Source organism: Mytilus trossulus, chromosome 12 (genome assembly GCF_036588685.1).
Source record: "Mytilus trossulus isolate FHL-02 chromosome 12, PNRI_Mtr1.1.1.hap1, whole genome shotgun sequence".
Classification (NCBI taxonomy): Eukaryota; Metazoa; Mollusca; class Bivalvia; order Mytilida; family Mytilidae; genus Mytilus; species Mytilus trossulus.
Window position 1 is genome coordinate 27,612,252 of NC_086384.1, and position 17,180 is coordinate 27,629,431.

At 31.6% G+C, this 17,180-nt stretch overlaps 1 protein-coding gene across 1 annotated transcript in view; it reads left to right on the forward strand.

Annotated features, from left to right (window-relative positions):
• Positions 1-1,042: 1,042 nt before the first annotated feature.
• The window catches only part of LOC134692333 (laminin subunit beta-1-like), a 44,382-nt gene continuing 28,244 nt past the window's right edge, over positions 1,043-17,180 (forward strand). Inside the window, exons 1-15 of the mRNA XM_063552787.1 lie at positions 1,043-1,221; positions 1,590-1,685; positions 3,473-3,617; positions 3,968-4,128; positions 4,461-4,577; positions 4,807-4,901; positions 7,070-7,203; positions 9,204-9,937; positions 10,909-11,029; positions 12,546-12,673; positions 13,117-13,306; positions 13,772-13,915; positions 14,509-14,743; positions 15,703-15,866; positions 16,606-16,809. Of these exons, the coding sequence (XP_063408857.1) occupies positions 1,132-1,221; positions 1,590-1,685; positions 3,473-3,617; positions 3,968-4,128; positions 4,461-4,577; positions 4,807-4,901; positions 7,070-7,203; positions 9,204-9,937; positions 10,909-11,029; positions 12,546-12,673; positions 13,117-13,306; positions 13,772-13,915; positions 14,509-14,743; positions 15,703-15,866; positions 16,606-16,809 (2,758 nt within the window). The 5' untranslated portion in view covers positions 1,043-1,131. The remainder of the gene's footprint in view (positions 1,222-1,589; positions 1,686-3,472; positions 3,618-3,967; positions 4,129-4,460; positions 4,578-4,806; positions 4,902-7,069; positions 7,204-9,203; positions 9,938-10,908; positions 11,030-12,545; positions 12,674-13,116; positions 13,307-13,771; positions 13,916-14,508; positions 14,744-15,702; positions 15,867-16,605; positions 16,810-17,180) is intronic.

The window sequence follows — 17,180 nt, forward strand, 5'->3', positions numbered from 1 at the left end:
TGTGAAAAATTCCACTTTTTGGTTTTGGTTAATTATTTGGAGATGATTATACTTAGAATCATTATATTTTGATACATTGTAGGTGCCCACTATATACTTCTTTTGGATGATTTTTGGCACTCATTGGAACTACAATGTTGCCATGGAAACCACATCAAAAATTTCCAAAATATCAAAATGCTCCAAATTTTATGAAACTTCACAGTAATGATGAGCAACATGGGAAGATGTGAAATTTGGCGTTGGAATTTCGAAAATGTCTACCGTTACCATGGAAACAATGCAAAAACGGTAAAAATGCTTCAAAAACCTTAAAAAGAGGCATTTACTCTCTTAAAATGGTAGGTCAAATCCAATGAAACTCTGATGGTATATTCCCTCCCATAAACCAATGTGGTATCTGCCACTAAAATTTTGGAAAAGTCTTTGTTACCATAGTAACCAACCAAAATGTCAAAAATTTCCAAAATTTCAAAATGCTCCAAAATTGATGAAACCTAATATGATTGTTGACTGTCAGGTCTGCATGAGATTTTTGAGTTTGGAATTTCCAAAATGGCCGCCGTTACCATGGCTACCGCTCACCTGGCAATAGGGGAAGGGTGCCATCCGCTATTGCTTGCAATCGCAAATCTAGTTCTACTTGCTATTTATTTTATTCTTTTTCCTACAAGATCTACTCCCTGAGTCTTAATATTAAAGCTGACTATTTTGACTTCAAGTTGACTACAGTCTTTAATCTTCCTCATTAATTTTGCATTCTTAAAGGTAAATTATCTAATACCGAATAGATAAAGCTCTTCAATGATATTTGCCAAAAACCACACAATTCAACTGTCAAGATGGCCACAATAAAATTATTTTTTAACTAAAAAAATCTTAGGGTATGAGAACAAGCAGATACAGTTTTCCAAAATTGTGTTATTAAATATATTTATTCCTGGATAGAATATTGTGGTGAATGTTTTGTAAGTTTCCTGAGGTGTTACCCAGAGAGTTAGTTAAAAGGGTCCTTATTTTCACCTACAGGATGTGATGTCTGAGCAGTCTAAGGCAACAGCAGCCAATGCAGAGGCTCTGAATAATCTACTGAAGAAACTGAAGTCTAAAGACGAGGACATACGAGAGTTGATGGAGAGATCTAATAAAGAAATGTCAGATCTCCATAACAAACTTCAACAGTTACAAGCAGAACTTAATAGAAAACAACTAAGTTCAAAGGTAGGTCAAGTTTTCATGAATTATTAATAAGTTTTTTCAACTGTTTGTCAATATATAACAGTCCAAAGGCATTTCATAGTTTTGTTTAGGTCTGAGAATTTTCTTTTTTTAAAGAATTTGGTATCTGCAAATGGCAGAATTGTCAAAATCTTCTAAATTTATTCACATATTGTTGAGTCTGGTTGATTTTGAGCCAGGCATTATGATATAGATACTTTTAAAGGATGACTGAATTATAAAAAAAAAAGAGACTATTATAGCAACTCAGATTTATATCTAATGATTATATAGAAATATTAGCTAATAAGTCTTGTACTAATAAAATATCAAATTTATCGTAAACTTTAAACTGATTTTGTTTTATTTAGAGTTCAGAAGACCAACTTATTGATATTGAACAGGATCACAGACAGGGCATAGACAAACTTGCTGGAGCACTTAAGGATAAGGACAAAACTATTGAGGTAAGAGGGAGAATGTAACCAAGCTTTTTAAAATTGTTTGTGTGTGAAGTTCATAAGTCGTTTTCATTTCTGTTATTTGTTGATGCCCATAGTTGTCTCATTTTGATCTGAGTCACAAACAAGTTTTCTCAAACACTGATTTGAACTGAATTGGATTGATGATTAAAAGTTTCAATATGCATCTATAGTGTACCATACCAGTTCATTTTTTTTGAAAATTGTTGAAAATATAGGGGTCGTGTATTTCAATGATGGCTTATATCAAAATTCTTGAACATGTCCTGGATATATTAATATTAATTTGGGTTCGACGACTTACAGAAAAGAGCGACGATTTACAGAAAAGAACCGAAAAGGATATTGGTTTTTTTTGTAATAGAAGGAAATAAGCAAATTGCATTTAATCATTGAAAAATTCATACAGTGACAGGACTAATTTTAAATCATATATAAAAAATTATGTGGAAAATTACAGGTAGGTTCGGATGCCTATCTTATAGAATAGAAAAATAGAAAAGATTTGTTTTATTCACCAAATAAGGGCCCCTAGGAGGGCATATAGCATACAAACAATAACATATGCAATACACAGACAATAGATATGTTATATGAGTAATAAAAAAAATACTACAGGAAACACGCAAAAAAATAATAGCAATATACTATAAATCAATTAATACTAGTGTTGAGCTCCAAGTCTATTAGTGTATTTTACCTATAAAAAGAAAAACAAGAAGTATAAGTAGGTAGTGATGAGAAATATATATACACATATAAATACATTAAATTACACACAGGTTTTTTTTTAAATAAATTAATTTACTGCACGCGTTGCTGTTTTATCGTAGTTGTCCTATCAGCCAGTTTCCTTTTCCTCTGACCTTTCTTCTTTCCTTTCGACCTAGCTTTATTGACCACTTGTCTACCATCTGTTGACTTAACCAATTTGTTCTTCATACGGTATCGTTGGAACCTGGCAAAATATTTGTACCTTTCCATTAAAGTTTTGTTTGCCCAAACATGCCTGTCAATCTTATAATGTTTGTGTGTGCTCGCAAGTGTATAAGGTCCTCTCCCTATCACTGTTCACTATCGTCTGCAATAGATATACCATTTCTTCCAAAAATGCGTTGCTCCGGCGATATCTAATCTGTCCTTTCTATGCATCCCAACTCCATTTTTCATCTTTTCTGAAACTCAAAGGTTTAGTTTCAAATGCCGTGTACATAATACATGAGTTGCTTCAGGAATACTTTTGACAATGGATTTAACTAAAGATCCTTCTTGATCGGAACCAATGACCAATTCCGAGGTTTCCACGGGCAATATGCTGACATCTTATAATAAACAAACAAAATATTTTTTCGCAAGGATAAACATTTATAGAACGATAATATTTACTTTTCATTTATTTTTACTGCATATTATTAAAATCATGTAAAACGCTCAATTAAACGTTTAAACCCGATGCATTTATATTTATTTAATAAATATGTATATACATGTATATGGATCTTCTTTTCGGTCCTTTTCGTTTCTTTTTGGTCCTTTTCGGTTCTTTTCGGTTCTTTTCTGTAAATTTGCTCTTTTCTGTAAATCGTTGGACCGATATTTTAGTGTTGGCTTAAGAAAAAAAAGTCTGTGTTACTATTAACATAGAGTGTATATGATTTTAATATGTTTTGCTTGTCAATTTATGCCAGAAAAGATCAGGAAAGATAATAGCAATTTCACAGGCAGTCGTATAAAATGACAACAAATAACTATAGATCTTATTATTTATGTAGACCTTGGTAGAAAGTTGGCAGGAAAAAGACAAACTAATCAAAAGATTACAGCAGGTGACTGCAGCTTCACGTGGAACTATAATGGATAATAACAGGCTTAGAGATGAGGCTGATAAACTTAGGAATCAGTTAGCTAAGAAAAAAGGTATTCACAATATAGTTTTAGTCTTAGTGGGTTTTTTAAAAGAAAAACTAAATTAAAAATGTCCTATTATAGGACTTTCATAACTGCCTATAATATTAATTAAGGTATGGGTTTTCCTCATTGTTAAAGGTTGAACAGGTTGAACTTATAATTTTTTTGATCTTCATCATTTTGATTGCTGTCTCATTGTTATATATATATAATTATATCACATTTTAAAGTAAGATTTATTTTATGGAGATCATTGATAATTTTTACCATAAAAATGAAATAGAATGTTTAACAGTTGAAAGACTTGCCATTAAATGTTATCATTGAAAGAAACTTAATCAAATACTATCATTTCACAGATGAAATTAGCGAATTAAAGCTTCAGTTAGACAGAGATGGATCAAGGAGTCCCAAAGCAGGATTTCATGTAGTCTTGGAGGAACTGAAACTTCAATTGGCAGTTAAAACAGAGGCTCTTAAAGCTGCTAAACAAACAGAAGAAGACTTCAGGGAACAAATTGTAAGTTGGAGTGAAAAACTTTGTTAAACCTATATGTGAAGCTTTAATTTTTGACAGATGGGGCATTTAGTGTAACCATTGTCTGTTGTATGTATGTCAGGACGTCCCAAAATAAGTTTGTGTTCACTTACTTAAGTTTGCCTTTACCAAATGTTAGGAAATTATACACAATGCTAATTCCCATAAATTTTATAAAACACAGTTCAAATTTGGATGGAGTCACTTTTACAGTTCTCAAGTCACAAATGTATGTCTTTATAACAGTATCAAGATCACTTTTAATTTTATTAGCAAAAAGTATGTTATCTTTCATTTTGTTTCCCATTTTATAGAATTCTTTACGAAAGCAACTTGAATCGGCTCACCAGAGTATGAAAGAAGTACACACAACAGAAAAACAAGTGTACTACATGAGAGACAACTCTGATGGAAATGGACATTCTGACCAGGTTAGAATTATCTCCCTTGGAATATGTATTTATTTATTCACTGAATAGATCTTTAAATTTGGTAGAAGATTAAAGAAATTATCCAGGATGTCAAAATATTCAATGTGTTTTTTATATATAAAAATAATGAAATTCTTAATCAACTTTCCTTGAAATATTAAGTATGGTTGAACTAAATTACAAAAAAAAATTAGGTTGTTCAAGGATGATATGTGTTTTCTTTTCACAGTACCAGGACTTCATACAAAGAGAATTGAATGAGTTGCACAGGATTCAGGAAGCTGAGAAACAAATTCTGTTGGATCTAAAGGAAAAATCAATGTTGTGAGTACTTTATTATTTTTATTGCTTTCAGACCCCTCTATAATGTAATTGTTACATATAGAGCCCATGTAAGTCAAACATATTCTTTTTGAAGGAGACAATTTTGAATTCCATATTCCCAAGACACACAACTGATAAAAAACTGATTTTATTCCTAAAAGTTTATTAACTTTCAAATAGAAAATAATATGTTTTTGACAATATTTAATATTATAATTCTTAATTCTCAATGTCAATAAAAAAGTAAAACAAGATTACTGTTTGTCTAAAGGAACAAATATTCCACACACAGTACATTTAAAGGGGATTAATTATGTTGATATTTAATGGAATATTTTCATTTAAATCATAATTTGAATTAAAATATAAAATATTTTAATTCATACATGTGATGGACTGTGAAACTCAGATCAGGAGATTTGGAAATTTTGGTCAGGAGATTAGGACTCAGATCAGGAGGTTTTTTATCGACATAAATTTTGTCGTAAATGTAACCATATGATGTAGAAATTGTGGTTTTTCCTCAAATGTCCATCAAATTGTAATATGTTTATAGTACCTTTATTGCCTCTCTATTTGAATAAAATAAAATATTAAGAAGAATCTGTTTCTTGTTTTGTTTTGTTTTGTTTTTGATAAATGATTGTTCACTGCTTGCAAATAAATCATTATATTTATTTATCTTATCTGTATAGATTTTTGTTTATGTCTCCATCTCCATATCATTGGTAAATGTACAGACAAATAAGAAAAAAATAAGCTCCACATGTATATTTGCAACATCATCATGATCATAAATAAATTAAAAAAATGACATACACTAACACTAGTACTGAATGGCTTTTAAGCATTATGAAAGTCATATTTGTAAAAACTTTAAAAGACTTAAACAGTGTAAAATGTTTAGCTATTTCGTAGCTTACACAATATAATCTAGTATATACTAACAATCACAAATATAAATTTGAAGGTTTCACTGGGAATTAAACTGACTAGAATTTTTATTAGTCTAAATGTACATTGAATATTGTTTATTCAAAAAGGAATTGTAAACAGATTTGCAATATAATTCTTGAAAGGAGGTCTAGATTGCTAAAATAATTTATAATTTTATATTTTTTTATTTGTTCCAAAACATTTAAACTCATTTAATCAACATCCTTTTATGATTATTTGATTAAATTATTAATAATTTATAGTCTTTTTACAATTAACATTTTTAAAAGCCAAATAACTGAAAACAGGATAAAACAAAGGGAAGTAACAAAAAAGTATTTCAATATTCCCAATACACATCGTTTTTATAACACAACAGCAGTTAGCCAGGGGTAAACATCGTTGATTACCAGTATGTTTGACCCCCAAGCTGTCAAGTGAAGCCCTTATAATTATACATCTTCTTTGATGTACAGGTAAAATTTAACACAGGTGTCAATTACACCCGTACAATAGTATTAAGAAATGATCAATTATGGCGTCTGAAAATTTTCATTCATGAAATATTTCATAGACGGGAGTTTTTTCTCCTAAACGGGAGGACGGGAGGAGACCCCTGAAAACGGGAGTTTTGTACTCCCGTCGGGAGGTTCACATGTATGTTAATTAAAAATGAATTCAGCTTTGTAGTAGTCAATTCACTAGTGTGAGAAATTAATTAACTGGTTTAATTAAATTTTACAATCAAAATAAAAACTGTATCACAATAATTTAACTGTTATAGAGGGGGTAGACCTGACAAACTTAAAGGGAAAGATAATTTGTCTATTTAGGAAAATAAATTATTATACTAAAATAGTTTTTAAATGCATCAATACTGGAAAATTATTCATTAAAAAGAATCAAATATTAGAACTTATGTAGATTTTAAAAGCAGCAATTTTATATTCTATAGTGAATAATTCTTAGTACCCTTCTGAAACCCCTAATGATTTATAAATGGGGGGGGGGGGGGAATCTAAAAATGCTATTAAGCCAAATATGTGGTGAACTGTCCATTGGTCAATAGATTTATTCCAATTTTTCTAATGCATGTCCACCTGATTGTGTCTGAGGTTATGGATAAAATCTTGAAAACTAGGAAATAAACATTTTGATAATCCAAACATTTCTTATTGACAAATGTTTTCAACAGCTGGTATACATTTTTAGAGAAATGTATTATTTTTCAGTGAGAAATCACACAATCTAGAGGCTGAATTAGCTGCAATACAGACACTGAAAAGAGAATTAGAAGCTGGAATTCAGAGGAATAATAAACTACAGCAGCAATTGGAACAACAGAAATCCAGGTCACCCAGGAAAGGTAACTCTTCCCTTCTCATACATTTCTGGATTGTAAAATATGTGGTTTTGAGATATTTTCATTGACAAGTTATACAGATAAATTTTTTTTGTTATTGTCGAGTTGATTTATTATATTGAGGACTGAAATTGTCATTACGTTCCTCTGTGCATCCTTCCGTGCGTCTGTCTGTCCTGCTTCAGGTTTAAGTTTTTGGTCAATGAAGTTTTTGATGAAGCTGAAGTCCAATCAACTTGAAACTTAGTACACTAGTTGCTTATGATACGATCTTTCTTATTTTAAAGCTCTATGGGACTTTTGACACCAATTTCATGGTCCACTGAACATATAAAATGAAAGTGGGAGTTTCAGGTTAAAGTTTTTGGTCAAGGTAGTTTTTGATGAAGTAGAAGTCCAATCAACTTGAAACTTAGTACACATGTTCCCTATGATATGATCTTTCTAATTTTAATGCCAAATTAATTTTTTACACAATTTCATGGTACATTGAACATGAAAATGATAGTAGAGCGGGGCATCCGTGTACTTTGGACACATTCTTGTTATGAATACTTCAGTAGAACATAATTGTTTTATTTTTTCAAGGGAAACAGAAGACCTAATTATGTTTATTCTTCCTTGAAATTTTAAATGAATACTTAAGGGGGAACAGATTTTTTTTTAATTTTTAGCTCACCTGGCCCAAAGGGCCAAGTGAGCTTTTCTCATCACTTGGCGTCCGGCGTCTGTCGTCTGGCGTCGTTAACTTTTACCAAAATCTTCTCCTCTGAAACTACTGGGCCAAATTACACCAAACTTGGCCATAACCATCATTGGGGTATCTAGTTTAAAAAATGTGTTCGGTGACCCGGCCAACCATCCAAGACGGCCGCCATGGCTAAAATAGAACATAGGGGTAAAATGCAGTTTTTGGCTTATAACTCAAAAATCAAAGCGTTTAGAGCAAATCTGACAAGGGGTAAAATTGTTAAACCGGTCAAAATCTATCTGCCCTCAAATTTTCAGATAAATCGGATAACCAATTGTTGGGTTGCTGCCCCTGAATTGGTAATTTTAAGGAAATTTTGCTGTTTTTGGTTTTTATCTTGAATATTATTATAGATAGAGATAAACTGTAAACAGCAATAATGTTCAGCAATGTAAGATTTACAAATAAGTGAACATGACTGAAATGGTCAGTTGACCCCTTTAGGAGTTATTGCCCTTTATAGTCATTTTTTAACCATTTTTCGTAAATCTTAGTTATCTTTTACAAAAATCTTCATCTCTGAAACTACTTGGCCAAATCAATCTAATCTTGGCCACAACCATCTTTGGGGTATGAAGTTTCAAAAATGTGTCCGGTGACCCGGCCATCCAATCAATATGGCCGCCATGGTCGCCATGGCTAAAAATAGAACATAGGGGTAAAATGAAGTTTTTGGCTTAAAACATAAAAAACAAAGCATTTAGAGCAAATCTGGAGTAAAGGTCAAGATTTATCTGCTCTGAAATTTTAAGATGAATTGGACAATCCGTTGTTGGGTTGCTGATCCTGAATTGTTAGTTTTAAGGAAATTTTGCTGTATTGGTTATTATCTTGAATACTATTATAGATAGAGATAAAATGTAAACAGCAATAATGTTCAGCAAAGTAAGATTTACAAATAAGTCAACGTGACTGGAATGGTCAATTAACCCCCTATGGAGTTATTGTCCTTTATATTCAATTTTTAACAATTTTTATAAAATTTGTAAACTTTTTTTTACATTTTTCACTGAAACTATTGGGCCAAGTTTATTATAGATAGAGATAATTTTAAGCAGTGAGAATGATCAGTTAAGTGAGATGTACAAACACATCACCATCACCAAAACACAATTTTGTCATGAATCCATCCTTTTCCTTTGTTTAATATTCATAAAGACCAAGGTGAGCGACACAGGCTCTTTAGAGCCTCTAGTTTTTAAATTTACAATATGTGAATATGGGAACAGTAGAACTTTTTTAATGATTTCAGGATCCAAGGATAGTTCACAAGATGACCATTTTGACATGGAAAGAAGATTCAGTGACCAGTCCAGTGATACTGCTAATACTTCTGACTCCAGACGGTCAAGTGACACCACTCCACGTAATCAAGATATTGAAGTTCCACAACATTCCTACTCTTGGCCATTGGAAAACAAAAGTCAGAAGAGGAATTCTACAATTCGGCAAATACAAAAGCCTGCACCAATGAGAACTAACTCTTTTGATAGAAATAGTCCAGATATTCTCAAAAGTCTTTTGATGGAAGCTAGAGGCAGATTTCAAGCCCTAGAGGGCAAACTAGAAGCTACTGAGGGCACTGTTAGACTAGCTAGAGGCAGATTGCAAGCCCTAAAGGGCACACTAGAAGCTACTGAGGGCACTGTTAGACTTCAGACCAAAAAGATGAAATATTATCGTAACTTATTAGAAGAAAATGGAATAGTATTTAAGAGTCCTCTAGGAAGTCGCTCAAACAGTGAATCAAACATTGTCATGGCTCTTGGAGGTAGAAACTTGTGTAAGAATAACCAGACTCTTTCTTATGATAACATTCCTGAATTACTGGTGGACTCACAGACAGAATCTTCAGAGTCTGATTTCTCAGAAAAATACAAAAGTTACGGAAATACAAATAATGTTTCTGAGTTGAAGGACCAGGTCAGACAATTGAAGATAGCCATGGATAAATATAAAGCTGTAATAAAATCACATATGTCACAGGTACAACTATTTATTAAGTCATTGTATTTTTAAAAAAAAAGGATATGTCAATGGCACTGTGCCAAGGTTTTTTCAATTTCTAGTTGTATATATATATGTTTAAAAGATTTAGGTTTCTAGAAAAAAAAAATTGATTCAGATAAAAATTTAAAAGAGTAATTTGCCTTGAACAGGGTTACTTTTTTATTTAGGTTTTGGTAAAAATGGCTTCATAAATACTTTAGAATCTTACATAAATTGTAAATTGTAATGCTCCCACTGATCCGAATAGACAGTCACACCTGGTAAGGTGTGCCCTAGAGGCGTGGTTAAATACTGAAGTGCAAACAACAATTTACCTTTCAACAAACCATCTACGAGTATTGCCACAGAACTGTGAATACACACATTGTATAAACCTAGTCATAGCAGAGATAGTAAAAGGTCAATAATAGTACACCAACATATTGTCTTTACAGATTATTGTACTTTAATTTGTTCACCTTATCAGTCCGAAAACGCATTTATTAAAAATAAATTTATAACTTTTTGCGTTGTCTACAAAAATAATTCGAATATATATGTTTAACAAACATTGAATCCTTGGGGGTTCTTGCTGAATCTAAAAATGTACTTAGATTTTTAATTATTGGCCCAGTTTTCAAGTTGGTCCAAATCGGGGTTCAAAATCAAAAATTGAATAAATGGGGTTCTTTTATATTCCAAATCTAACTGTGTATGTAGATTCTTAATTTTTGGTCCAGTTTTCAAATTGGTCTACATTAAGGTCCAAAGGGTCCAAATCATAATGTGACATAAACCTATGTTGTGTCAACTATTTAATCACAATCCACATTTAAAGCTGTATCAAACTTAAAAGTTGTGTCCAATACTTGTCCCATCTGTTCAAGGTTTTACATCTGTGGTCGTATAATGCTGCGCCCTGCAAAGCAACTGGTCTGATATTGACATGATATTTATATTTATTGCAGATGCCAAAATTGTGGGAAGACATTAACGTTGATGTTATTCGCTCACAGACAGTTGACCAGACGGGACCATGTGCCAATCACAGACCTGCAGATGATAAAAAAACTACAGTGTTACAACCTGGTAAATACTATCTTTGAGTATGAAAACAAGGCTATGTTGTATGACGGACAATGAGACAATGTTTGGTCTTAAACCTTATTGCATTCCTACAAATTTCAAAGAATATTACTATGTTAATTATAAAAGACTTAAAAACAAAAAAGGAAACACCTTGATACAAAATCAGAGGTTTTTTCTGAATTTTATTCATATTGGTGGTATAAGCTTTTTGGCTTTTAGAAAAAAGGATCACTGACATTAATTCAGTTAAATTATTGTTAACATTATTGCGGCGTTTTACGTTTCTGCAAATTGGCATTACTTTTCCGTGAAAAAAAGATGGCGTTTCCGGAAAAAAAAAGGTTACGCTTCCGCGAACAAATATCTTACTTTTCCAGAAAAAAAGTTACTATTCCGAAAAAAAAAAATTATTACTTTTCCGCAAATAATTAAGGAATACCTACTGATCGAAAGCAAATTAAGCTATAATAAAGAATAAATATGTATTAAGTTAAAGGTCATCATAACATGTAAGTAAAATACATTATTAAAATGTATGAAAACGTATGTTCAAAACATATGAGTTCATAAGTCAGTTCTGGCAGACTATTTGTAGCCAACACATTGTACAAAGTTCATAGTAGCACATTCACCATTTACAAATTTTGTATTTTGTTCAGGAAGGAAGTCCATCTTCTCCTTTTCATATTTCCGAATGGGTGCTTTTACATTTAGAGTTCTCATCTTTATGTAAGATGTTGTCTTCAGTTTCAATAACACATCAACAAAGACAAATATGGCTAGCGTAAAACTGCTCGTTCAGGTAGGCAGGAAAAGACTCAACACCATTCGTTGTTCTCTTTTCCTCGGGGTCAAAGGTGATGCCCAAATGGTTGGTGGAAATCTCAATTGCCATCTATATAAAATTCTAATATATAATCGGCAGACCTCATGCATTAATCGTCAGATGGAGCATCGGCAATTAATTCAACAAAGCATTCTTCAATCATGTCAGTTGGCAAGTAACCAAACCAAAGATTTCTCAATGAAGTTTAACTCATCTTTACCGAGTCAGTAGTTATATCTAGTAAATTGTAGCTAAACTGAGATTAGAACATTTTCATTATTAAAAAGAAAAAATAAATAATTTATCATATATGTACATTCAAATCTTCATAATTTATCAGGTTAATTTGCGGAAACGTAATAAATACAAATTGCGGAAACGTATATTTTAAATTTGCGGAAACGTAGTATTGTGACTTTGAAAAATTAGCCGAAATGCAATATGCCCCATTATTGGCATGCTGGTTGAAAAACAGATAATGTTAAGAAGATGAACATTGAAAAGTAACCTATTATAAATTTGCAATTCAAATTTAATTCCTAATGGAAAATACATTCATACATATTGTTGATCTAACTAAAGATTATATATTATATCATTAACTTCAATTTAATGGTTTCAAAATTTTTCTTTCTTAGTTATGATGTGAAGAAATAATTTTTTGCTTGACCTTTATGCATATATTTTCAGGTAGTAGATACTCAGTGGTCAGTCCAGCAGCTTGCTTAGAACCAGAGAGAGAATATAAGATAAGAATTAAATTCAATAGTTACAAAACTAACCAGGCTACACCTGATGCAACTACACTGATCGATTCTGTAAGTATATGGCTTTTTGGAGTTCAAATTATTTTGAACTCAACATATGAAATATATTATCAAAATCACATGCATACAGGAATCTGGTATCGCAATAATTCATAAAATTATATATCTACAAAAACTTGTTTGTCATCATCAATTTTGTTATTTGATGTCCAGATAGCAGTGAAAACACATTATTCCAGATAGACCTTTACACATTTTATTGTCCCCACTGGACAAATAATCAGAAAATTATGTCTTCAAACCAGAATATAAGTAAGGGAAAATTAAGTCATCATTCCATCACTCCAACTTTAGAAAAATGGTTTAACAGTTAAAAAAAATTTAATGAAATTATTTCCAGATTTCCTCTTTAGCATATTTGTTTTGTTTTTGTTTACTGAAAACTAAGTGCTATTGTTATAATTGTTAATAAATTCATTGTTTTGTGATTGCAGATTGTTTTGACTCCAAACATAGATTGTATTCCAATATTTCATGGTATTGGTTATCCAGAATACATGAAAAATGAATTTATTCGTTACCGATGTCGTGAATCTCAATTGTCAGTCTACCAGCTAGAACTCCAGGACTTCTGTAGACAGCTCACTTTCAGTATTTCTTCCATTATTCACCAGAAAGCTCTTGGTATGTTAACATTATATCTGTCTTAAAATCTGAAAAAAACATCTTCTCTGGAAACAACTTGTATAACCTTTTTAAATGAATTTTGCCGAAATCATACTCATACACCATACAACATTGAAGTTTGTAAATGATTTCATGGAACCCTTACAATAAAACAGTATTTTTTATTGATTATTAGGTGAGAAATATCTCCTTCTTTTATATAGGTATTATTTTCACATGGACTCAAATTTTATGGTTTATAAAAGATGAGAAGAACCAGTAGTGTAAAAGTAATATGAGGTCCCAGAAAAAGTTAAATATTGACCATTTTTCAAATGTGTTAAAAGGAAGATTGTATTTCAACAAAGGAATTATTATATTTTACAAAATCCTACTTTCAATCAATGCAATATTGTGATAATCAAATGTATAACATGAGAAATCGATTCTTATGTGTATAAATATTGTTTATTTTGATTATAGAGTGTCAATGTGATCCAATGGGATCTTTAAGTAGTGAATGTGAATATGCTGGTGGTCAGTGTAGATGTAAACCTTATGTTGTTGGTCACAGATGTAACAAGTGTGCTCCTGGTACAGATGATTTTGGACCAGATGGATGCAAACGTAAGTAATCAAAGTATAAGCAACTTCAAAACTACAGATCTTCCAACATTAATGGAAGTAGAAGTGCAATGCTTTCACTTTAAAAGTTGACAGTAGGATAGTAATTTTACTTGCAAGGAAACAACCATTAAAATTTCTGGGTAGGTTAAGGGTGACTTATCTTCTAAACTGATACCTGGTGAACTAGCAAGTTAAAAAAACAGGCAAGCAAGGTCCATATTGATATCATATTAGCATGTTCTCCTGATATACATGTACATATTATATTTTCTACTGGATGTTGACAACATTTTGCCCTCATTATAAGATGCTATAAGTAAACGGTGAACTGTATTTGGTGTGTAGAATGATTGTAAGACATGGATCACCATTGCCTTGACTATTTCCATGGAGCATTGATAAAGACTATTCTTCATTATACATGTACATGTATCAAAACCTTGATCTTTAAGACTTTCGCCATGGAATACTAATCAGTGAAGTAGGCCAAACATTTAAGTGTATCCTTTGATTAATTGTTCAAAAACAATTTATTGAACATAAGTTGGAATACTTCCATCAATGAAACTTTTCTGAAATATTTTTTCTTATAGCTTGCATCTGTCATGAATATGGTGCTGTAGATAAATTCTGTGATGCCAGGACTGGACAGTGTAATTGTATAAGTTATGTTGGAAACAAGATATGTGACCAATGTCAGGTTGGATATTGGGGATTCCCTTGCTGTAGACCATGCCAATGTATTGATAGGAATGCAGATACGTGTGATGATTTAACTGGCCGATGTGATAATTGTAATGACTTCACTGCTGGTGACCAGTGTGATAAGTAAGATTTGATAAACATTCATATATAATAGTTCACCTTTATTTCCTTTTTAAAATTAAGTTAAAAATTACACCATGACAAGTTAAAGATCAAGTAATACAAGAACTGAAAGTTCAAAGACATTGAAACCTTTTCAAAAAATGAATAAGACGAATCGTAATCTGTTTACTTCTGTTTTTCATTTGAACTGTAAAAACTCACTGTTTAACCATGTCGTTTTCACTTTAAAACATTTTGGATGCATCATGGAAATTTACATCTGTGTGTTTATACATTTTATTTTAACTGAAAAAACAAAAATGATCACTTTAAAAAAAATTTGACAAACTAAATCTTACATGTCTTATCAAATTTTGCTCAAATTAATTGCAACCAACTTAAACAGGTTAACAACGAAAAATGTTTGATTGAAGCCCAGTATTCACTTTGAAACAGTGTGCCTGTACATTCTTAGGAAAATAGGTATTCAGTGTTCTACAATCTAATTAACTATTACCATACTCTAATAACATAATATCAAGGGTTTGTAGTCACATCAAAGGTCTTTATTATTTAAATCTATATACTAATGTATGTTATTAAACAAGTTATGCTGTGGAAAGGATTACATAATGGTGTGCACGTAAGGACATCTAACATATTACTTCTACTGCATGGGGTGTGTAACCAAGTATCTTATCAATGTATGGTATTATTGGTCCCTAAACAATATTTCACTTATTTTTATGCCACACTTACTTTTGTTTGGCATATCAGTTTGGTTATTGCTTTGAACAGAAAGAAGAGATTGAGTTAGGAAAATTAGCCATTCCTTTAGTAGGTGAAAATGCAGCTTGATTTTATCAGTATGATTCTATGCAGTTTTTATTTACACAATCAATAATTTGAAGATTCCAAACAATAAGATTTTTTAAGGGGTTGCAACGTGTATATACTTAAATGTAAAATACTTTTTATAGGTGTTTGGATGGATACTATGGTGATCCTCGTATAAATTACTGCATACCCTGCAGACCTTGTTTATGTCCTGGAGGACCAACTAGTGATGTACAGCATGCTGATTCCTGTTATGAAGATCCAAGACAGCAGTCAGTAGTCTGTAACTGTTATCTAGGTTTCAAAGGTATAATACATTTTGCTATCTCACTACAAAACAATTTGAAATTATTTTAATCTAATACTCATGAACCAAAACTAAAGAATTATGCTATGTACCAGATTACTTTATGGCAATCGTTTTACAAACCAATGCGTTCACAGTTAATACATTTTCCTATAATTTCTTCTTGATGATACAATTATTCTAGTTCTAGTAAACAGTTTCTCAAAAATTTTAACAGTAAAAAAAGGCTAAGGGGAGTCAAAATTTGAACACTGCTAAGTTGACAACAATTTGTATATTTTCGTACAATTTCATGGCTGTCAATATTAAAAGAAGATTTGGTGAAGGCCAGTGGGACAACTCTTCACAAGAGACCAAATGACACGGAAATTAACTAACTATAGTTCACTGTACCACCTTCAACAATGAGCATAGCCCATACCGCATAGTCAGCTATAAAAGGCCCAAAATGAGAAGTGTAAAACAATTCATATGAGAAAATTAACAGCCTAATTCATGTTAAATTTTTTTAATGAAAAACAAATCTAACACACACACATCCACAACCACTGTTTACAGTACAGATCTGAAGACAAAACTGGGGTATTAACAGATTAATAGCACAGACTAGGCCTTTGACATGTAACTGACAAAAATCCTCACTCATAACAGTATATTTAGAGTGCTTTGCAACTTATCCAAATATTTGTAGGAAATGTTAAGGCCGTACTGTAGTGATAATTGATTAAATTATTTTTAGGACCAAACTACTTTGGAAATCCAAAGGATGTGAATGGTACATGTGAACTGTGTATCTGTAATAATAATATAGATCCAAACATTGGTGGAAGTTGTGACACCTCATCAGGGGAATGTCTCAAGTGCATGTTTAATACTGAAGGATTCAACTGTGAGCAGTGTAGTCCTGGTTACTATGGTGATGCAACAACCCAGAATTGTAAACGTAAGCATATGATTTCACCCTTGTTACATTATTTATTTTATATACTTTTATTTAAAGTATAAAGTATTATTTTTAAGACACAAATAATATCTTCCTATGATTTACTCCAAAACAGACATTAAAGGAGTTAAAATGGCATTTAAGCCCACATTTAATACCACAAAATATTAAAAAGTGAGTCAATAACACATTTCTGTCACATTTTTGTCGAGCCTTCGACTTTAGTCGAAAAAGCGAGACTAAGCGATCCTACATTCCGTCGTCGGCGGCGTCAACAAATATTCACTCTGTGGTTAAAGTTTTTGAAATTTTAATAACTTTCTTAAACTATACTGGATTTCTACCAAACTTTGACAGAAGCTTGTTTATGA